Source organism: Mytilus californianus, unplaced genomic scaffold (genome assembly GCF_021869535.1).
Source record: "Mytilus californianus isolate M0D057914Y unplaced genomic scaffold, xbMytCali1.0.p SCAF_5, whole genome shotgun sequence".
Classification (NCBI taxonomy): domain Eukaryota; kingdom Metazoa; phylum Mollusca; class Bivalvia; order Mytilida; family Mytilidae; genus Mytilus; species Mytilus californianus.
In genome coordinates, this window is record NW_026262701.1 from 30,416,858 (window position 1) to 30,440,924 (window position 24,067).

General features: G+C 31.1%; 1 protein-coding gene across 2 annotated transcripts in view; it reads left to right on the top strand.

Annotated features, from left to right (window-relative positions):
* The window catches only part of LOC127702969 (protein turtle homolog A-like), a 143,305-nt gene extending 131,919 nt beyond the window's left edge, over nucleotides 1-11,386 (top strand). For both annotated transcript variants that reach the window (XM_052207329.1, XM_052207330.1), the window contains 6 exons: nucleotides 1,104-1,184; nucleotides 2,182-2,475; nucleotides 3,226-3,267; nucleotides 5,258-5,398; nucleotides 6,722-6,782; nucleotides 9,599-11,386. In XM_052207329.1, coding sequence (XP_052063289.1) covers nucleotides 1,104-1,184; nucleotides 2,182-2,475; nucleotides 3,226-3,267; nucleotides 5,258-5,398; nucleotides 6,722-6,782; nucleotides 9,599-11,252 — 2,273 coding nt within the window. In that variant the 3' untranslated portion in view covers nucleotides 11,253-11,386. The remainder of the gene's footprint in view (nucleotides 1-1,103; nucleotides 1,185-2,181; nucleotides 2,476-3,225; nucleotides 3,268-5,257; nucleotides 5,399-6,721; nucleotides 6,783-9,598) is intronic.
* Nucleotides 11,387-24,067: the final 12,681 nt, after the last annotated feature.

Here is a 24,067-nt window from a genome sequence, read left to right on the forward strand (position 1 = left end):
TGTGATTTTGGTAAGTATCATATAGCATTTTTTTTTTAATTTTTACGTTCAAATAAACATGGACTGTTAAGTTACTATAACAAAATTAAGTATTCGCTTTTATAGATATTAGACATTCTATTAAAAATTCAATATCAAACAGTTTTATCTGTAGTTAGCTTAACTGCTTTTTGCTTGATTTTTTATTTATACTATTGATGTATTTTTATGGTTTATTTTTAATTTCTAATTTTGTGACAATTTGTCTTTCCTTCTGTATGTGATACATTTAGTTTTAAAGATCTAATAAAAATCTTTCTATTTACTGTGTAGTGATACAGAAAATAAGATTTATGTTCAAAGATTTCGTTACAGTCTGAATATTTAAGTTTGTGTTTAATTCTTATTATCGAGTTTTTTTTAAAGAACTTTTAAGATATAACGGTTAAACCTATTCATAAACTAAACACAAAGTTGTTTTCTACGGCTTACACAAATAAATCTGGTGATACCCTAAAATTGTACAATAAAACCAGCCTTTAGTTACTTTGGAAAGTCTACACTTTAATTTTTCTACAACAAACTTTTCTGATCATAAAAATTTTTGATAAAAAAAAGTCAACAGATTTTTCAGTTGAAAAATGAACTATGACAGATTGTAAGAAACAATGTTATCGAGGCATAATCATATACAGTCAGGCGAGGCAGATGTACTATGGGATGCCTACTATAATGTTTATTGTACTGATACCTACAAACTGTATGTCTTATGGAATAAAGAATATCAATATTATCAGTAAAAAAATGAAAGAAAGATTAAAAAAGTAGCCATCTTTTCGGCTAAACATTACAACAACATGTCTACACTATGATTAGCTCAGAACAGTTTGGATGGTTGGTATTTAGAACATAGGTTAGGTTGTTTTGGACGAAGTTACAGTTGGTTTCTTTATTAAGATAAGGTGAAACCACAAAGTAGTTCAATACAACCCTTACTCTTGTGATATGTCCATTTTGTCCCCCAAACAAAACAAATGGTAAAAATTTGACAGTATAATTTGAATAAGGTGAACCAAGCCTTTATTGGACAAAACTGGTAACCTATAATTAACAAATATTTTCAGGAGAAGCTGCTAGCTATCCAACAGCTCTTCCTACTTTACCATCAGGTCATACATACATTCCAATTATAACCAGACCTCTTGGTAAGTATTGGTGTTCATTTCTATATATATTACATTAGATTGAAAACCCAAATGGATGACACATCCATTCATTGACAAAGTCTCTGTTTAAGTTAATTGCAATTAATGAAAATGTTTTGAAGGTTTCAAGAAGCATCTTGGTACGTGATAAGAATACAGTCAACCACTGATTATTGTGCCTCAGGCATCATTTTTCAACAAATCCATTTCTGTCAGAAGATATTAAGTGGATATAAATAATACCTGTATTTATGGTATTATTTTGCAGTTCATTTTAAGAAGATGTTTTGAAAACTTGTCAAACCATGGAAGCGTATTAACTTCTAAATTGATATGGCCAGTTAAATGAAAAATAATTTTTAAAAAGAAGAGGTTTTACAGAATGGTTTATTAAAACTTTAGTGATAGAGCTGCCAGAACCTTACCCAAAAGTCAAAAGAATTTTTTCTTATGCGTTGGTGATTTAGTTAGTTTTGTACTTAAATGATTGAGTTTGCTAAATGTTGTGATTGAGTTTGCTATTTATTATATTTGTTCATTTTAATGTGTACCTTGTTTTCTATGTTTGTTTTAATCTGATGAATTATATATGCATATTTAAAACAATAATGAGGTCAGCATTTGTATAATTTTCTTTTTGCAAAAAAGTTGTTATCTGTTTATCTCAATACTTGATTTATTTTGTCTGTCTTTAAGCTGCTTTAGTCTCCTTGTTGTCAAATTCTGTTTATGATCATTTTTCATTAAGTTATCTGATACCATTAACTTTGTATTGAACAGAACATTTAAGATTTAAACATCACAACAGCTCTTTTAAATTGATGAAAAAAATGGTAGGTGGAATAAGAAATATAAGCATCAAATAGGCAGAAATATTATGAAAAAATATGCATATCTGATATATTGAAATATGACAATAATTTTTGTAACGTTTTTATGGTTTTTTTTCTTAGAGATATTGTATGTATTAAACAAATATTTTATCAATTATTTACAGGTGAAAGGCCACCATCTCCAAGAAATACAACAGCTGTTTTTGAAAATGGTGGAATAAGAATTACATGGTTGGCACCAATTGCAAACAATAAAACACCAATACTTTATTATGTCATAGAACAAACAACGAGTAATAATTGGAAGCCATTGGATAATCAAGTGATAGCGCCATCTACTTCCGTTTTCATAAAAGATGGGATAATACCTTCTACAACATATCGATTTAGAGTCTATGCATATAGTTCCGTTTCGTACAGTCTCCCTGGGAATGAGGCTGTTATTGTTACACCTGCAGGTTGGTTTTTAAAAGACATGGGCACATAATTTTAAAATTAATCTTAGAAAAAGTAAAAAAAGTGAAAATGAGGCTACAGTAGTTTACCAATGTTCTAGTTACTAAAACTTTTTTGGAGTAATCCAACTTAGTGAAACAATGCTGGAATGGTTTAACTCCACACTGAGCTAACATGGCAAGTGGCTCCTGCTGTGCATGTATCACCCGCAATGGAAATTTATTACTACTATTTCATAACATGGAATAGGAAAAAATAAGTAAACTTTCAGATCAGATAAAAGTGTTTTCACTTTGCCATTTTGAATTGATGTCAGAGAGATAACTTTAAGATCTACTTGCTGATGGCCATTCATTGTCAAATTTCGGTGAATCAAAATATAACTAAGAACTTTTTTTGGACAGAAAGAAACGAAAATACTTCCATCAAAATCTCTTTTATGCCAGTAACTTTAAAACAAAAAGTGGAGATAGATTATAAGTGATTTAACAAAAGAAAGTTGTATATGGCATAAATCTAAAAAAAAGTTACATATGGCATGAATAAAAATAAAGTTGCATATTGCACAAATAAAAAAAATAAACTTTCATATGGCATAAATAAGAAATGAAAGTTACCTATGGCATAAATGAGAAAAAAATGAAAGTTACCAATGGTATGCATAAAAAAAATTAAAGTAACAAATGGCGTTAACAAACAAAAAAAAGGAACAATTACATTAGGAATGACTTGAATGTTCTATAAATTTCCAGACTTACATAAGCCGGCCACAGTGACAGCAGATTTTAGTGAGGGTAACGTTGTTATTGTGGTTTTCAAACTTTATTTATTTGTATTCTTTATATGATTTATATCACTTTGGACAACTGTTAATGAGGAATTGTAGCACACAAGACATTTAAACACCACTTTTGATTTAGAACTAACATATTGCAAGTGCCCTCCCTGCATACCATGTATGTTTTATTGGAACAGCACTCAGAAAAATTTCCTCATGATCACAGACACAGGTACGAGACAAGCTTTTTATTAATATATGTTAGAATATAAAGTATATAAATATATATTTAAATAAATCTTGTCTCATACCTGTGATTACAGTTGTACGAAGTGTTATATGTATTATTATTTGGTTCATATTTTTAAGCACCAATTTCATTTCATGCATGGGTTAAGAATCATGATTATTTAACAAACTTATAAAGAGTGCTGAAAGAATGGTGGCAGTTGGTTTGAAGGAAAACTAAAACAACTATCATGGACATTGCTGGCATTTTGTGTAAAGTTACTGCTTCTGCTTACTTATTTCATGGTTGGCAAAAGGGTTTTCCGAAATGTCTTTTTTAATTTCAATTTTAATAAAAATTTTCATTTTGCATTCATCGTCACATTGTAGTTAATTTTGCTACATTTCTTACCCTATCAACCATATTTCCTTGCTCTCATAATTAATAATTAATAACAGGAAAATATTTTAGGGGTAGCAATAGAACTTGTGATGTGAATCTGACCATTCAGATAGGGGTGGGTTTGGCGGATGTTGGTAATGTCTTTCTTTACCAATTAACTCATAAATTTCTGTTAGATTCAGGTTGACTGAATAGTCATTGAACTCTGTTGTATTAATCCTTAATGAAAAATACAGATTAGGAATACATTCAGTCATGGGTGAGAGAGGCTCTGGATTAGGCCTTTATTTTTGGGTATAAATGAGATTTACACTGATTGGGACTCGGGAATAAATGATTCATTTTTAGGATCTGGGATAGAATGCTTATTTTTTGGGGGAATTTTGGATTCAACATTTATTTTTTGGGGATTTCTGGATGCAACGTTTATTTGCTGGGGAATTCTGGATTCAACGTTTATTTTTTGGGAAATTCTGGATTCAACGTTTATTTTTTGGGGAATACTGGATTCAACGTTTATTTTTTGGAGGAATACAGGATGACACCTCCTCCTACTCCCCCTCAAAGGTAATATGAGTGAGAAATAAAGATTGATCAACTACTATAGCAGAATACCAGTGATAACTTGTATTAAGGAAGGCATATCTCATATACATTTAACCAATATTGCTTTATTTTTGTACTTGAAGTTGTTTTTACAAATCCCCAAAAAACACAAAATCTGATTGGTTGTGCAATATAAAATTCTGTTAATCAGAAATACATTTCATGTAGAACACTTCTTATGTAAATCTTGTTCAACTATCCAATTTAAACACTCTCATTTATAAATCATTTTTAGATATATAAAACATACACACCTATACTTGCTATTGAGCTATATCTAAAAAATCTTCATTTAGTTGCAATTCTTATATCCTGCTATCTCTCACTTATTTTTTTATTTAATGAAATTATGCAAAATATTCAACATATAGGGTGAAAATTTGTCGGAACTGGCTGTTAAATATATTTTTTTGAATGGATTTAAAGAATAATGAAAGAAAATTGAAAAAGATCTATATTTATAGATATGTGCTTCTATATTTGAACTGTACATTATTGATTCTTTGTTGTAGGGAACCAGTTTAAAATGGAAGGGAATATATTGTAATCAGCTGTTATTTTTACGTTAAAGGATCAGGAAATTACTTTATGAAAAGAATTGTCTTAAAAAGCCATAATACAGACAAGACATTTTCTTATAGCCACACTTTTTACAATTTATTTCCTACATTGTTTGAAATTTATGTCTGTAATCTCTGTACATATACATGAGAATTTAATTGTTATAATTATTTTGGTGATTTCTGACTTTTAATTTATTTTTTTTCAGAGTCGAAAGGACTTTTCCTGTCCGAGGCAGAAATCGGTGGTATTGTTGGTGGTCTGCTCTTTCTATTGGTAGCTGTACTACTTGCCATCATTGGTATCATCTGCAGTAGGAAGAAAGACAGATCAAGGCCAGATAAATATGGTAATTTTATGACAGGTTTCACTGTATTTGGAAGTTTCCATTTTTATGCCCCCGCCAAAGGCAATTGGGGCATTATGTGTTACCCTTGACCGTCCGTCCTTCTGTCTACCTTTCTTACCTTCCGTTCCATTTCATTTCCGCACTCTAAATTTTATTGTTCCAAATTTTATGAAACTCGTACACAATGCTAAGAACCAAAACTCGCAAACAGCATTAGAATTTGTACAGGGAGTCACTTACCATCTGGAGTTATGCCTCTTTAGAACTTTCAAAATTGCAAATTTTTTTGTTTCATCACTCTCACTTAAGTTTTCTCATCCATATTTTATGAAACTCATACACAATGCCAAGAACCACAACACGCAGATAGAGATTGAATTTTGGCAGTAAGTCATTCACCGTTCAAGAGTTCTGCCCCTTTTTGAATTGGAAAATTGCAAAGCTTGAGGGGGGCATTTGTGTCCTCAGACACATTCTTCTTTTATTTAAGTATCAGATAGTACTCCAGTTTCAGGTTTATTCTTCATTACAGAACAGGTTATATCTATTGAAAGGATCTAAGTTCACTTGACCCAAATGAGAAGACTGCTTCCATTGATTTGACAATAAATGTTTAACAGCCAGGAACCTAGATGTTCAACTTCCAAAATATAGTAGATAATAGCTCTGTTTTTCATCTTAAATACTTTTCATGTTTAAACAAAGGAGTAAATACTATATGCTGAAATCAAAACTGATCTAAATTGTTCAGTGGTTGTTCAAATTTTGAAATATACCTGTTCATTGTGTAGACTGAAGGAAATTGGTACTGTTCCAATAAATAGAAAATATAGTTTTAGTTATTTGTTTTTCTTTTGGTGTATGGAAGAAATAGATTGTGCTAAAATGGCCATTCTCAATTTTATTGTTGTCATATTTCGAAACTTATGTCAGATTTGCCCTCAAAGTTTAATGGAGAAGGCTGTTTTACATCCAAAAGTTACTAAGTTGGAAGAAAGACAACTCTTTTTAAGAAATTGTTTAGGGGAAAAAACTCAAGGATAGTATTAGAAGTATATGATATATTTAAAAAAAAAAAGGCAAATGTTTAGTGTTAAAGGGAAATATTCAGTGGTTATAAGACTAAAGGTTTCACAAGATTCTGGTTTCAATGCAACACCTTTTTAAATCATATATTTAAAAAATCTCCCTCTCTCTGTAATGTAATTTTTTATGTTGCACTGTAAAGCTAACATTCTATCAGTCTTTGAATATTTTTGAATTTTTGAATTTTTGAATTTTAAACAGCAGAACATAATTTTCACCTTCTATGTATTGTTACAGGTAATGTTAAATATATGGGAACATCAGAAGAAATGGAGAGAACAACAGTTCCACACAGAATGTACGTATACATGGATGACACAAAATTATCTTGTGTCTTGAAGAAATGTAAAAATTATCAAGAATTTGTATCCACAAAAAAACTTAAGTGTTGTTGAAAGATTAAAATAATTACCAAAATTTGTTTGCACTAATTATACAATGTACAGTTGTTTGTGATATTAGAAATATATATGAACCACTTTCTTTTGCAAGAATTAAATAAATAAAAAACATTGAAGCAATAATTAAAATAAGAAAAATAAAGAATAGAGCCTGAATTTACAAAAAAAGAACATAGGTTAAAAAATACAAGTAAGGATGTAAAATAATTTAGGTTTTTCTCATTGCCATGGCAGCAGAGTGGACAAACCAGGTGATGTACTAAAGTTGTGCCCATTCCTGATCACTTTATTTTCTGCATGTTGTTTATTTTCTTTATTTATCAGTTTTGAATGTTGTTATGATATTGTTTCTCCAAACCATTGATTCACAATTGGTTTCATGCATTTTATGTCAACAGTTATGTTTTTTTTTCCAGTATCAGATTTTTTTTCTTTTGAGCTAAAATGCCTCAGCCAATCACTAAGTTTTTGTCATCACATGGCATTTATCATCTGTCTATATATGTTTTAAGAAAACCTTTTTTATGTAGTTTCATAGTTGACTTTTTATGCCCTGCTTATGATGATATTATGTTTTCTGGTCTGTGCATCTCCATCAGTCTGTTCAATTGTCTCTCGATGTGTCGATTAGTCAGTCCCATTTTGGTTTAAAGCTTTTTGTTAAGGTATTTCACCATAAAGGTGTGGTAACATCTACTTTAAACTTAAGTACATCTGTTCATTATGATGTAAAATTTTAGAATTGTATGCAAAATTACAGTTTTAACCCCAATTACATGGTTCACTGAACATATAAATGTGATAGTGAGAAATTAGAATATTATCAGGTTTGAGTTTTTGCTAAAGGTAGATTACTTTTCGGTAATATCAACTTGAAAGTTAGTACATATGTTCAATGTAAGGAGAACTTTAAAAATTATATGACAAATTACGATGTTGACCCTGTTTTCATGGTTCATCACTGAATGTGGACATAGGATAGTGCGGGTTTGACACGATGTCCTATGGACATATATTCTTGTTAGGATATGATTTATGACCTTCTTGGCCAACCAACATGACTGTTTTTACTAAAGATGACTTTTAATCTTTTTACTTTTATTGTGTTCATAAAGTTTGATGTGAATATGATGTGTTTTGTTTTTGACTTTCAACAGTTATGGTCCTCAATCTGAAACTACTGGAAAATAAAATAAAATTTGTTTCAGATTATCAATATGTGAAAACTGTAAGGAAAGTATTTGATTCTAAAACAGTGCTTAGATCTATAAATCAAGAAAGGATTTGAAAAAATTCACACTCTTCGAAAACAACCTAATGTTAGGATTTACTCATATGAGTTAATTGAATGAAATTGTTCGAAATTTTAACACAATATTTGGAACTACTGAACACAGGTTATGCCCCTTTATACATGGGAAATAGACAAATGTAGTGTTTCTATTCAATAACTTGGCTATAGTGTACAGAATTGATGGACACTTTTAAAAAAATGCTTAAAACCACTAAAAATAAGTTGAGTATGATTTAGAAATATTATACAGATTTTATATATAGAAAGAGTATACAGCAATGAAATTATATTTAATATATAAACAGAATAAAGGAACAAATTAAACATTCCTTATTCCCAAGTTATGACTCTTATTATGGAGAAACTAAACAAATGGTTAGTACATTCCAAAGTCTACAAGAATGGTTGTTATGCACTGTGACATCTAAATAGATATTAACTTTAAGCTTGAATCTGGTGAGGTTCCTTATGGTTACAACTGTAGACAGAGTAATTTGAAAAAATCTTATTTCGTGTGATTACTGCTTCTACATATTCCTTTCTTACTGATTTAGTATTAAAAAAAAAAGTATTTCATAGCTGCCAACTTCTCAAAATCTCCATTGGAGATTTTAAGCCAAGATGACATAATGCTCCTCTTAAATTGTCATAAGTGTTTTTAATCTACTACTATATTGTTTGAATGATTATATATGTGCTTATATACCCTTCCTACTCATTTGAATACCTGTTTTGAGGTGTTCAGTTTATATAATAAAGAATTTCAAAATTCAGGTCAACACCTCTCATGGGGGATATTCCCCATAAATCAGGATAATTGGCAGGTCTGGACTATGTGAACAATACAGGCTTGTTGAATACCTATTTTAAGCCAGACCTTGATTTTTATTTGTTAATAGAGTCTAAATTATTAGATACACAGAAATGAAAAGTCAAACTTTATAGATTTCTTAATTTGCTTTTTCAGTTTAACTACCTTGTATGTTACTTATATTTTGAAATGCTTTTAAGTTAACATCAATAACAGATTTCATACTATCAAACTGATGACTTAAAAAGAGCACTTTTTTTTTTTTTTTTTTTTGTCTAATGAATTTTATGCACAGCATGTTCTTTAATACATTTCCAGATAAAATGATGGTTAATTTTTGAAATAAATGTTGCAGTTTAGATACATATTGCATGCTGTATTTTTACCATCAATTATATTTTGACTTAAAATTATATGACCTATATACAGATGAAAATAATCAACAACAAAAAAATGTATGGTTGAAATTATTCTTGTGTCATGGTTTATATTTTTCAATTTGAGATCTAAATTTTTTCTAGAAAAATCTTTAAAAAATTATCACTCTGTTAAATTGAAATACACATAATTCAATGCAATTAATGACAAAGTAATTTTGTATATTATAGGGAAGATTCGTCAAAATGGAGCCGTTCATTCTCGGATAGCAGAGCAGACGCTATAAGAGGTTATGAAGGTAGTGGTGTCTTTATAGTACCAGATGCTAACAGAGAACTTTATAGAAAGGCAGATTTACAACATGATAATTATGTGTGGGATGGATTCCATCCAAGCTCTAATACATTTGATACTGACCAGAGCTATTCCAGACCTAACCGCTCACATGATAGTTATAAACAATATGATAATGTTGACTCTTTTGAAAGTGGATGGTATCCAGAAAGTCAAAGGGATAGGAGTTATCCAGAAAGTCAAGGTCATTCATTAACAAGGCCTAGATCATTAAAGTCACCTTATACAAGCCATGGATTTCATGATCCCGTTGACGATTTTATGTCTAGACGACCTTCTTCGGGAAGAAGGAAAGACATGGGTGACTCTGATTCTGATGATAATGGATTTTTACCTTTGCGTCCACCTCTTCCATTTGGGTATGATCCAACTCCTATAAATAGATTTCCCAATTCATCTTACGGGGACAGAAGTTACGATCGATCATACTCAAGGGACCAACCATCATATATTGACAATGATGATGATGTTTTCTCACCTCACATTCCACATGTACAAAAATCAGGATTTCCTCGCCATAGTTCCATGAAGCCATCTTCTACGCAGACATATCTCACAGACGATCCCATCAGCTTCACTACTCCTTACAATGACATTAGTTCTGTTCATCCATCACCGGAACATACATATCAAAACATTCCATTTCAACGTCCTTGGCATTCTTTTCCTACATATAATTCAAGTGACAGAGATAAGTTTGAAAATCATCGTTTAAGTCATTCATTAGGTTATAATCCGCCAAAACAAGTAGCAAGAGTGCAACCAAATAATACATCTCCTAAAACGTATACTCGAGACCATCTACAAGGAACAGTAGACAAACTTAGACGTGGCCCTAGACATCGAAAATCTAGATCAGCGAGTAGAAATTCGGCTCCTGAATTTGACCGTTCTGATGGTTATCCTATAGGTCGTAGAGGTCCTTATGCTTCTGACAGTGAGGCTGGTAGGGGTAGGGACTTTGATAGACATGGTAGGCCATATAGTTATGATAGTGATCCATCGTCTTATATTCCCAGAGGCAGCTTACGTGGAAGATATTTTCCAGATTCACGTTTATTCCGAGACGATCCTACTCCCGACTCACTGAGCAGTGGTATAGGCAGTAAAAATACCTCTCAAGCCACAGGGTCAACTTCAGAATCACGAGTTCCAAGGCCAAGCCTTTCATACAGTTCACTTTTAACACCACAAGATCATGATTTTAGTCAAGAATTATCACCATTTCATGATCAAAGCTTACATAGAGACACATCTGCAGATGAAAACTATGAATTTGATACTCCAGATCTCGATACAATACTAGCGTACCCTGCATCATCAGGAGGGGATGAATTGTTAAGTGCAATAGAAAGTGGACTCAGTACATCAGACTTCTATAATGATCTCTATCCAAAACCATCAAAACAAAGCAAATATGAGAACTCTGAACAGAGGTTTGAAAAACTTCGTCAAGAATATCATCAGTTTCAACGTCAACAACATGAAATGTCTCAACACCACCATTTTATAGATAGTGAAATGCTCTGACCTTGGTCAATGAAATTCAAGTTAAGTCATAACCTAAGTTACAACTTTCTTAAAAGTCATTCTTGTAAATTTTTTTTTTTGGAATAAGTTTCTCAACATTTTTTGAGGTACTTGACAAAAAGTGTGGTAAATTTGAACAATTGCATAGATAAAAGACTGATTATCTTTGATAAAGATATGAGTAACAGCAAGGGTGTTAGTTTGTGATAATTACACCTAGAAGCATCATTATACAACATTGAATTTGCTTATTGTACATTATTTAAAAAAAAAAAAAGAAATATATGTTTTAACATTCCTTTTTTAGTTCTAGTTTTGGTAACACCCCTTGAACATTTGGCAGTTATAATCACTTAATCCTAAATCATACACGAAAATGGGAGGGCTTGGTTAAGGGAAGTAACTCATAAAAATCAGTGATTGTATTGTAAAAGTCAGTTTCATCAATGCTTTTGAAGCATTCATGAGAAACAGAGTTTTATTAATCTGTGTTACTAAGAAGCTTGCAATATATGTATGCAAATGGTTGGACGCAAGAAATGCCAATGAATTTAGGATTTACTCTCCCTTAACCTAGGTATACCTCCTTGTTTTTCATACTTTGAATACCCTTATCAAGTTAAATAAGGTTAATTGATAATCATATTTACAAAGAGTTTGTAACTTAGGTTGTTTCTTTTCTGTTTAATTGAAATCTTGGATCTCTCTTTGTATGTATTTGTATAGAATATTTGATACAATCAAGACTTTATGTGAGGCCTAGTCTACCATTGTTTTAAATGAATCAACAATGTCTGTGTAAACTAATGTATCCATTTTGAGATGACCTTTTTTGTTAAGAATCTGTTTTTCAACTTCGTTATTTTGGTTGGAATATCATTTCATTGGTTTGAATTAAAAAAAATTAAAAATTTATTCATGATTCTGTAGATACCAAATTTTGACTAAATATTGAATTTTGATAACTTTCTTTAGTTCCAAGATGGCCTGTTTTACTTTGTCTGATTTCATTTTACACACTTAAAGTCATGTGATAACATCAGGAATCTATGCGGTGTTGGAATCAATACAATGTTTAATGCATGAAAACATCATGAATTTCTACCCTTACTTACTATAGATGTTAAATACGATGTTGGTTTATTATGTTTTACAGAATATACAAAATTGTCCAAAAATTGTTATCTACATGCATTGAAACTACAGACAGATGAAATCATTTATTTTTAATTTTATTTCATTTAAAAAAAAAGCAATTAAATTACATTTGCACCATGTTAACAAAATTTTGGGAAAGGTTGCTTTCTTTCACAAAAAAATTTTGTAGATGCAATAATATAAACTAAACTTTTAAGACAGTGAAACACAGAATATACAATCACCCACCTACATTAAAATTATTGTCAAAAATTGTTTGTATTTCTAAAAATTAGATATTTGTATATTTAAGTGCCATTGATCAGATATGTAATTTTATCAACAATGCAAACTTGTTGATATTTTTGTTGAATTGAATTGTATGCTTTCATGTCAGTGGACCAATTCAAATATTGCATTGCATTATGGGAAATTCTCCGTTCTAAATGTTCTGATTGCCCTGAGTATTTTGAAATTACCTTTATATATGGATAACAGGCTTTTTTGCTGTTATTTTTTGCTGATTGAAAAATTGCACCTAGCAATGTCATGAAAAATATTTATTTTTGTTGTTATATTACTTATATACTTATAATTCATCATGAAATCCACAAAAATGTGCACCCCTTCAAAAAACTATACAAATATTATTGTGGAATGTTTTTACTGGTCCCAGTGTAATTTTAATTGCAGCATTATAATTTTCTTTCTCCAGGGATTAAGAATTCTAGTCAAAAGCATTATGATTTTAAAATTATGAAAAAAGTACTAACAAAATCACTAAACTCTTTATAATTTTTAATCAAACAAATTATGACAGATCTCTGAAATTCATATGTATCATTCTATGTATGACGTTCTTGATACTTTAACATTTCTCATCAATAGTTTTTATTCAGTGGCGGATCCAGAAATTTTCATAAGAGGGGGCCACTGACTGCCTAAGAGGGGGCCCGCTCCAGTCATGCTTCGGTGATTCCCTATATAATCAACCAAATTTTTCCCACAAAAGGGGGGAGGAGGCCCCCTGGACCACCATCCCCTAAATCCCCCTCTGTTATTTGTTTAATGTAGTCTTCACAACTACACACATTTGTTGTACTTTTTTTGTGTGAATGATAACATCTCAATATTTTTGATTGAAAGATTAAGGAACAATGATTTTTTTTTTTTAAGTTTCAAAGTGCTTTTAATATAAGTATGATATAGTATATGAAATAATATATATATCATCTCTTGAAATTCTTGAAAGTTTTGCAATTTTGAACTCCAGACACAGCAGAGCTTTTGAATTCTTTTATAAACAGTTAAAAGCTGAACTTTACCAGGTCATGTCATTTGAGGACTGATATGCAAGGTAATAACAACTCCTGCATCATCCCATTGGTCCAGATGAATGTGATACAACTTATGCATTGTCAGCCATTTTAAATTATATGGTAACTACATGTACTTGTAATGAAGGTTTTTTTTTATGCGAATAAGCTGGTAATCTTGTTGATATATTTATAGACTATGGTAAAATGAATTATATGTGTGAGTTATATGCATTTGCTAGATGCACAATATAATGATCTGTCTCACTTTGTTTTATTAATTTATATTGATATGCTTACACTTGTAAATGTCCATTTTCTACAAAGAATTTATTTCAGAAACAAGTCATTTTCTTCAAAATAGTACAGTTTGAGAAAAAGAGCAACCATTTTTAAAGATTGTTTCCTCCACATTTTGCTTGGTTTTATACAAATTAAAACAGTATATCCAATCCGTCCTGGGTGAAATACCTCTGCTACAAAAGCATTTATGTTATTTTGAAATGATTGTTAAACTGCTTTGTTTTGAATAGCTTTTGTTTGTTTATCATGTGATATTGTAACTCTGTAAAATTATGGCCATTCTTAGGGCTCAGTTCACTGCAGACGACGCTAGGAACTACAGGAAGCCAATAGGAGGTGAAACATAAGTTGAAAGTTAAATATTTTGTTACAGATAAAAGTTACATATAAGTGTCTTTTAATTTTTTTTGATTCAAAAATGTCTGCATCTGGCATTGCTTTTTAAAGATTTAGGTCTGATTAATATTACTTTTATTAGTAAAAGCAAAACATAGAAATATATCAGTAAGCTTCTTTTTTTATTGGATAGTTATTCTCATTGGCAATCATACCATATGTCCTATTTTGGTATTTTTAAATAGAACAGTTTTCTAAAACTTTGTCTATCAAGGGAATCTAAGACTACTATTACATGATATATAGTAGTCTCAGAAGGAATTGTTAAAAGAAGAAGGTGCTATGTTTAAACTTAAATCTTGTTTGGAAACTTCATTTTTAAAGTAATTTGGTGTCGTGTAGATAATTTTAACCACAACCACATTTGGTAGTCTGACACTTTTCTGAATTTTATCAAATGATAATGGTGTGAGTGACATTTTAAACTTTTACAACTTTTACTGCAAAGCTAAGACTATTTGTCCAAAACTAAACAAGTTTTAAGGTATATTTTTTTAATTATTCATATAAAATGGCAAGTTTTACATTATTTATGAATTTTGCTGTTTATATTTTATTCTACTTTGTGTTTATTTACATAGACATAAATCTATGGCATGTTTATTATGTTTTTGTTTACTAAACTATGTCACTTTTTTATCTTGAATTCTATAAAATGATATTGTTGTCAAAATGGCTAAGCAATGTGGAAAATCTCCTAAAAAAAAGTCCACACCTTTTTGGTAATATAAATTTGATCTTATCTTGTTTCATTCTTAGGAAAAAAAGTTCTTTAAATTTGTTGTAATAATAAAAATGTACAGACAATAAGAAACTTTTTGTAGCCTGTATTGCTATCCGTGGTATAGTAGATTTATTTAGAATAGAAAATTTGAAAAGTATTGTCCTAGAAACTGTATATAAAACTCAACAAATTGTAGATATGGATTTAGCAAGTCTTTACAAAGTAAAGACACAATGTATCATAAACTAATGTTGTAAGAGGCCATGTGACCTTTTGCTTGTTTTTATCCTGCCTTTCTTGTACAAGCAATGAGGTTGTGAATCATTTACACAAGTGTGAAAGGTAGGTGTAAATCATTTATACAAAACTGAATGGTAGCAGTAAATTATTTACACAAGTATGAATGGAAGGTATAGTAAATATTTGAGATGAACATATCAGACACATTGACTGTTGAATTAAATATAAATATGCATCTTACTATTTTTCATTTTAAAAGTGGTTGTACTTTTTTTCTTTTTTTTTTTTAATTGTATAATTGTTTTCTGTGTTTTATATTCAACAAAAGTGTTCGATCTCTTATTATTTTTAGTTGATTTTAAGTATAAAAAACTTACAAATTTTTTTAAAGTTTGTTCACAATTTTTATAATGTTATATAGGGGAGATAATTCAGTTTTTTCTTTGTGCTTAAGTAAGCTCATTGTCTCCCCTTTGTAACCTGGTTTGGAATAGATAGCATACCTTATTTGCCATTTATATTATATTCCACATTTGGTGCAGTGTGATTAAGAGATTTGGCCAATTTTCCTAAAATTAGTTTCACACTAGGACCTTTAAAAAAAGTCCACTACATTTCATCAGCTTCAGGATTTTGACCCCAATAAAAGAACTAAATTCAGTGGAAATTTACCATACCTTAATGAATGCAATACTTTCATTTTACTTGTTTTGACATAATTTTAACAGGCATATTCTATTTTTCATTTATTTCATTTCTTAGTATGTTTGTTGAAGATCATACACTGATGCTTAAATCATGTTGACTGTTTTGTTTGTGTTATTGGAGTCTGAGATGTATGTTAGCATGTTTTTTTTAAGGTGTCTAAATGGATAATTGTTATTGCTTGATAGTGATATTGTTGTGCGAAAGAATTTTGATAATAAAAATATATTTTTCATGGAATTTTATTGTTTCATTTAATTTTAGAGTTTGAAATCAGTTTTGGTTTAAGATTTAAAAACGAAAATATGATATCTACAATTTCTACATGACACAGTTGAAGAAAACATAACATGACACAGTTGAAGAAAACATAACATAACACAGTTAAAGAAAACATAACACGACACAGTTGAAGAAAACATAACATAACACAGTTAAAGAAAACATAACACGACAGTTGAAGAAAACATAACATGACACAGTTGAAGAAAACATAACATAACACAGTTAAAGAAAACATAACATGACAGTTGAAGAAAACATGAGCATATGGAATATTCACTTTGATTTGAACCATTGGTGTGAATCGAAAGTAAAACATAGGTACTGATTTTCTTTCTTGTAATACCAAATTTTTGTTCACTGTCATCAGACTGTATCAAAAATAAACATGAATAAAGGAAGATGTGGGTGATGGGTCAATGAGACAGCAATTTAACAACACATCTATTTAGTCACCAGCCACATCTACTCGTCAACAAAAACCACATCAAAATTCAGTAAACATGATTCAAGTTGAATTTTATTTTAAGGTAAAAGCTAGATTGAACTCTGATGTGAAGTAAATTGAATATAAAAAAATATAATATAAAATGAAAATGTGTGTCATATTTGTATCATATTTTGTCATGTCAGGGCCATTTATAGCTGACTATACGGTACAGGTTTTGCTCATTGTTGAAGGTTGACCTGTAGATTCTAAGACATCCACATCATTTGAACTCTAGTGTATAGTTGTCTCATTGGCAATCATACCAAATCTCCTTATTTTTATATTGGTAATAAATTATTTTAGAAAGACTATATCAAAAGGATAGTGTGACCTCAATTTCATAGTACTTGTGAACTTGACAATTTCAGGTTGAAGGTATTCTAGGTTGGGCTGGCATGAAACTTGATCCGAGACTACAGGAAATGTGTTGGTGTAAAAGATAGTGTGACAGGAATTGACATTTTGTTATTGTTGGGTCTTGTACAGGTGTAGTAATGACGAAAGATTCTGTAGACCTATACTTCTCACTGTCTCATTGTTTTGGACAAATTCTACTCCTTTTTTGTCGAGCCTGCGACTTTTGTCACAAAAGCGAGACATAGCGATCCTACATTCCGTCGGCGTCAGCGGCTTCCACAAATATTCACTCTGTGGTTAAAGTTTTTGAAATTTTAATAACTTTCTTAAACTATCCTGCTTGTTTATGATCATAAGATAGTATCTAGAAGTAAATTTTGTAAAAAAAAATCCTGTTTATCCGTATTTTACTTATAAATGGACTTAGTTTTTTCTGCCAGTTAACATTACATTCACTCTGTGATTAAAGTTTTTAAAATTTTATTAACTGTCTTAAAACATCCTGGTTTTCTACCAAACTTGGACAGAAGTTTGTTTATGATCATAAGATAGTATCTAAAAGGGAATTTTGTAAAAAATTATTTTCTGTTTTCCGTTTTGTCGAGCCTGCGACTTTTGTCTTAGAAAGCTCGAAATAGGGATAGTGATCTGGCGGCGGCGGCTGCGGCATTAGCTAACTTCTTAAAAGTTTAATATTTTCCAAGGTGGAAGACCTGGATGATTCATACTTTGTATATAGATGCGATATGTTATGAAGTTTCCGTCTGTCATATGTCCATTGTCCTTGACCTCATTTTCATGGTTCAGTGACTACTTGAAAAAAAGTTCAGATTTTTTGTAATGTTAATTTTTCTCTTTTTATGAGTAATAGGATAACTATATTTAATATACGAGTACCTTGCAAGGTCCTCATGCCCCTCAGACTGTTTTCATCTGACCTCGACCTCATTTCATGGATCAATGAACAAGGTTAAGTTTTCGTGGTCAAGTCCATATATCAGATACTATAAGCAATAGGTCTTCTATATTTGGTGTATGGAATGATTGTAAGGTGTATATGTCTGTCTGGCAGGTATCATCTGACCTTGATCACATTTTCATGGTTCATTGGTCAATGTTAAGTTTTAATGGTTAAGTTTGTTTCTTAGATACTATAAGCAATAGGTCAACTATATTTAATGCATAGATTGATTGTAAGGTGTACATGTCTGTCTGGCATGGTTCATCTGACCTTGACCTTATTTTCATGGTTCATTGGTCAATGTTTAGTTTTCCTGTTTAAGTCTGTTTCTTAGAAAATATAAGCAATAAGTCAACTATATTTGGTGTATTGAATGATTGTAAGGTGTACATGTATTTCTGGTTTGGTTTATCTGACCTTGACCTCATTTTCTTGGATCATGTTAAGTTTATGTGATACTTTTAGTAAAGCTTTATATTTAGGACTATCAACATAAAATCAATGGTCAGTAAAGAAGGCGAAACATTTCAGCGTGTGCACTCTTGTATTACTTATAAATGGACTTAGTTTTTCTTCCAGTTAACATTACATACAGTCTGCAGTTTAAGTTTTTAAAACATTTATTAGATTCATAATCCATCATGGATTTTTACCAAACTTGGACAGAAGCTTCTTACAATCAAAAAATAGTATCTAGAGGAAAATTTTTAATAATTTTCCCCCCATTTTTGTTGAGCCTGCGACTAACAGCAAAAGTAGGCGAGACACTGGGTTCTGCGGAACCCTTACGATTTTTTTATGAATTGGAATAAAGTTTTGCACAATTATTTGAAAGCATCACATGTACACGTGCATTAAACACAAAAATTCAAAAGCTTTTTTTAAATATTCAGAGGAGGCCTTTGGCTAAGGTGTGTAATGATGTTATTATTGTCCACTAATTGAGTTTCCGTAGAGTTCACAGCAATGGATAGCTGTTTAACGTCAAGTGGAAAAATTATTTGCATATTCAGGAAGAGTACATAATAATGTGATATGAATAAAGTTATCTTAGATACCAGGATTAAGATTTTGTACGCCAGACGCGCGTTTCGTTTACAAAAGACTCATCAGTGACCATCGAATAAAAAAAATATAAAGGCCATAAAGTATGAAATTAAAGAGCAATGAGAACCCTGCTTTGTACTAGACCGACACACTGAGCCGGATTTTTAAAGTGCTAGTTCAAAAGGTAACAGTACGCAGGAATTCATGCCACCCTAGCACGACACATTATTCTGATTCCCAGCTGACCAGTCTTTGCTCTTACTCCTAAATGTCGTGTACTAAGCAGAATCAGCAAATGCCAATTTCAAGTCTTTGATTGGACCCAGCCAAGGTTTGAACCCCGGGGCACGACCTCCAACTACCATGATACCATCGAGGCAGGTCAATATAGGTAGAATTTATCATTTCCTGAGAATTAAGGTATGCCATGCTAGAGAACTATGCTTTGCATTAGACCGACTCACGAAAAGACTTGATTTCTTTAGTTTGTGCAGAATTCTGAAATTTTTAACACAGATTTTCTTCAGATCCAGCCTTGTCATTGTATCTTCTACGCTTTCCTTTAATAATTTCCATTTAACTTTGAACATTGTCAGATTCAAGTATGGTGAGTGTTTGTTGGTAGGTTTATCTGTTCTGTTACCTAATTGGTGAGTGTTTGTTGGTAGGTTTATCTGTTCTGTTACCTAATTGGTGAGTGTTTGTTGGTAGGTTTATCTGTTCTGTTACCTAATTGGTGAGTGTTTGTTGGTAGGTTTATCTGTTCTGTTACCTAATTGGTGAGTGTTTGTTGGTGGGTTTATCTGCTCTGTTACCTAATTGGTGAGTGTTTGTTGGTAGGTTTATCTGCTCTGTTACCTAATTGGTGAGTGTTTGTTGGTAGGTTTATCTGCTCTGTTACCTAATTGGTGAGTGTTTGTTGGTAGGTTTATCTGCTCTGTTACCTAATTGGTGAGTGTTTGTTGGTAGGTTTATCTGTTCTGTTACCTAATTGGTGAGTGTTTGTTGGTAGGTTTATCTGCTCTGTTACCTAATTAATAATAATGCCAATGTGACCATAGAAATTTCATGATGTTCAGAACTAACCTTGCCATTGCAACTCGTCTAAGACAATTGATTGTAATATAAACCTTAGCATTTTATTATTTTCTAATATATGTTAGATAGAGTGTTTGTTTCTTGAATTATGTCCCTTTTAACCCGTTATATTACACACGATTGTCCTTACAACTCACCTTATTGGGTATTCCAGTTGTCGGTCTAGTACAAAACATGGTTTATTCATATTAGCTTTTCTGAATATGCTTGTTATATTTGCCAATGGTAGTTTAGCAACCATCCATCAAACTTTAAATCTACGGATATGAAACTATTTTTCATATGAATACAAGGAAGTATGTGGTATACTAAATTGGGAGGGCGTTAGTTACACGTACCATAACTATAAATAGAAGAAATAGACACTATAGGTTAGGGGAAGGTTGAGTGCCCACACAAACTTATTCAGGGAAAGGCCATTAAACATGGGGGGGGGGGGGGGGGGGGTGGAATGTTTTTTTTTTTATTTCGAAATTTGTTTCAGTACCGCTCAAAATTAGTTATTTTTTTAAGAATTTTACATCAAATTTAATGGCAAATACATGTTCCCTAATCACATTTTTCCGTCTCCATGATCAACATATTTTCTTTAAAAATATCATTTTTAGTATAAAAAAAACATAACTCCTTCAGATATGGTCGTTCTCTCAACTACGCCATGCAATTTTCACGCAATACACCCACTTATTAATATTGGTTGTTTTTCCCTTTTAGTATAAATTTGGCCAATAATATGATATGTATAATCCAATTAAAAAGCGACATTGAACAGTAAAAAGTCAATAACTACAGAATTACAAAAATATAATTTATTGTATAAAACATACAATTTAATAAATATTGCTGGTTTCCACAGAAAATGTTTCACATACTCTCAAATAAATACTACTGATCGGTCAGGTTCTCCTGGGTGATGATGAAGTAATGAAGAGATGAAATGGGACCATTCGATTGCTGTTGCTCATCTGAAAAAGGAAAGATTATTCATTAGCTTCGTTCGAATATGATAATATAATGAAATTGGATTTTCTTTTCTTTTTTTTCCTACAAACTAATTGTGTTCACATATTTGTTTAGGAAATACATAGATGAAATTAATTTTTAGTCTTATATTCTCTCTTTGATTGTTTTTCTGTGTATTTTAACCGATATTTTCAAGTCTTAAAATGAAAATTACATGGATACAGTTTCGATTTAACATCAATTCATCATAAAATCTTCATATGACCTCAGTCTGTACGGCGACCATTCGATCTAGTTTGCCTAGAAATCAAAGCATGTGATGCACATAAGATACACCAAGTCTGAACTGATAAAAATAATCATATTTTATTGTGATAATAATGCAATCAAATAATTATAATGCATATTTTTCTGATGTTATTTCTATTAAGAGTGTGAAATAAACAATGTTTACACCAACAATTCGGTTTATACACAGATTGGTGCATATTTTGAACCCAACAGGTTATTTTGTGATTTGACAGAGAATAACATACATGTAAATCTTGACAGAGAATAACATACATGTAAATCTTGACAGAGAATAACATACATGTAAATCTTGACAGAGAATAACATACATGTAAATCTTGACAGAGAATAACATACATGTAAATCTATATTTATGTTTACCTATGATTACTTAGTTGACGAGTTTGCTAAGAAGCATTGACTGATGATCTTTGTAACAACATCCGAATCCTGGAACACACTGGTACATGTTGCCATTTCCAAATCTCATCATTCCTTTCAAACTACACAGTTCTGGAGTACAGAATCGAGATTCTTTTGCTGTCTCTGTTTTTCTGCAGAGCCCTAATTTCATCATGCTGTTAAGCATAGGATTTCCGGCAATTCCTGCAGCAGCACCGGGAGCACCTGGAGTTCCTGCCGTCTGCTGGTTGGCACCCATCATGCTCATTAATGCCATCATTTTCATCATTTCGGACTGTCCACCACCGTTCATTGCACCGGCCATCATCATATTCATTGGGTTCATGCCAGCTATCATACCATCTATAACAAAACAGAAACAGTATGCATTAAAAAGAGGCACTGGAAGTTAACGCAAGACATCGGTATTATCAAAACCTATACCCCATTTCTTTCAAACATAATATATAAGGAGAGAAGCGGCGTATGGTAAGATAAAAATATTCTTTGCAAAACATTTGTTTAGTTGTATGACCAAGGATTCTAATAGTTTTTATACAAATCCTCGTCATGACTTATGTATATAACCTACTAAATGCAGATGTGCAGTACGACGATGTGATTTCTGTTAAAAAATACTCTTACATTTATTGAGTGAATGTCTGTGGAAAAAAGTTATTACTGTTGATGTAGAGTTAAAAGTCTCTGGTTTGCTACTCAATTATATCATTTCAATTGCATATACATAAAAATATTTTAGACAACTGTTACTGTAAAAAAAACACATACAAAAGACATTTTCAACTGAAACACTTTATACATGCGACACTTTTGAAATTAAGTATAACTGATGAATACTATTAATGTTATTTTGCCTTCTAAGAATATATTTTTCCCTAAAATGTGTTCTCAATGTGCAGCAGAGGGTTAATTCTTTACTCAATGCAGCATGTTCCTAACCCATTTCTAATACATGAACATGTCCATATGCAATTGTGTCTACGATTTAAATTTCACAATTTTAAGGATACTAGTAATTTCTACAATTGTTGTTTCCAAATAACTATTAATTGGCTTAATTGTCAGAGCTACTAACATATTGTTTGTGTATCTCATTCATAAGAATAGCGACTTTTCTAGTGATTCAACGGAAACCCTACTGTTATAGTTATATACTATGAATACTACGTTAATTATAAAAGATTAGAATATTTAGAAATTAAGATAAGCAATTGCGCGTGTTTAAAAAAACCGACAAAAACGCCTGTTTGTAAAATAAACATTTAGACAGATAATTCCTATCATTTTTTTTTTCAATTTTCTTATCTTGACTAATTTTTACAAAGAAACGCGTATATTTAGCACATAGTACATATATCCAAAATCATGTTGAATCATTAATACTTACTGGAATAGCCAATTCCTAAAAGGAGTACGACAAGGAAAGTCGATTTCATCTCTGTTATATTTTGTTGACTGGTATCCTCTGTTGTTGGATAAGAAGTGACCGTATCAATTTTTACTTGATCTTATATATGCTGACAGTTCATGACACACGATTAGGTCAGTACATGACTATAATATTGTTTATACACGATTGATGAACAAAGCGTGTGCACCTCAATACATTATAGTGAGAAAATATTATTCATAGTAACAATTAAATATGTCACCCGTCTGGATACATGACATATTTGTGGTTATCTTATATAATCTTTACATCTGCGTCTCAGGTGAGCAGACTCTACTTAATTGCTGCTTAAGAGATGGGGCCCAATTCCTCTTAATTCATTTCACATCAGTGTCATGGATTTTTCTAAAAGTGATTCAATATTTATTGGAAAATTCATAGTATTGTAGATTCAAATATGTATTGAAAAGTTTTAACAACATTTTAGTGTATTTTCGAACATGTTACCAAATCATAAATGCGTAAAGATAGCTCAAGCTGTAACAAGATAGATTTTGGAAATTTTTTAGTATTTGTATTAAAAATGTATGATGACGTCTCCAACACAAGCAAAAAATCGGTGGAAACTTGAGCTATAAATTCTCCCTCGAAAACAAAATACATGTAATTCATTTTGGTGTGCAGTATTGTCT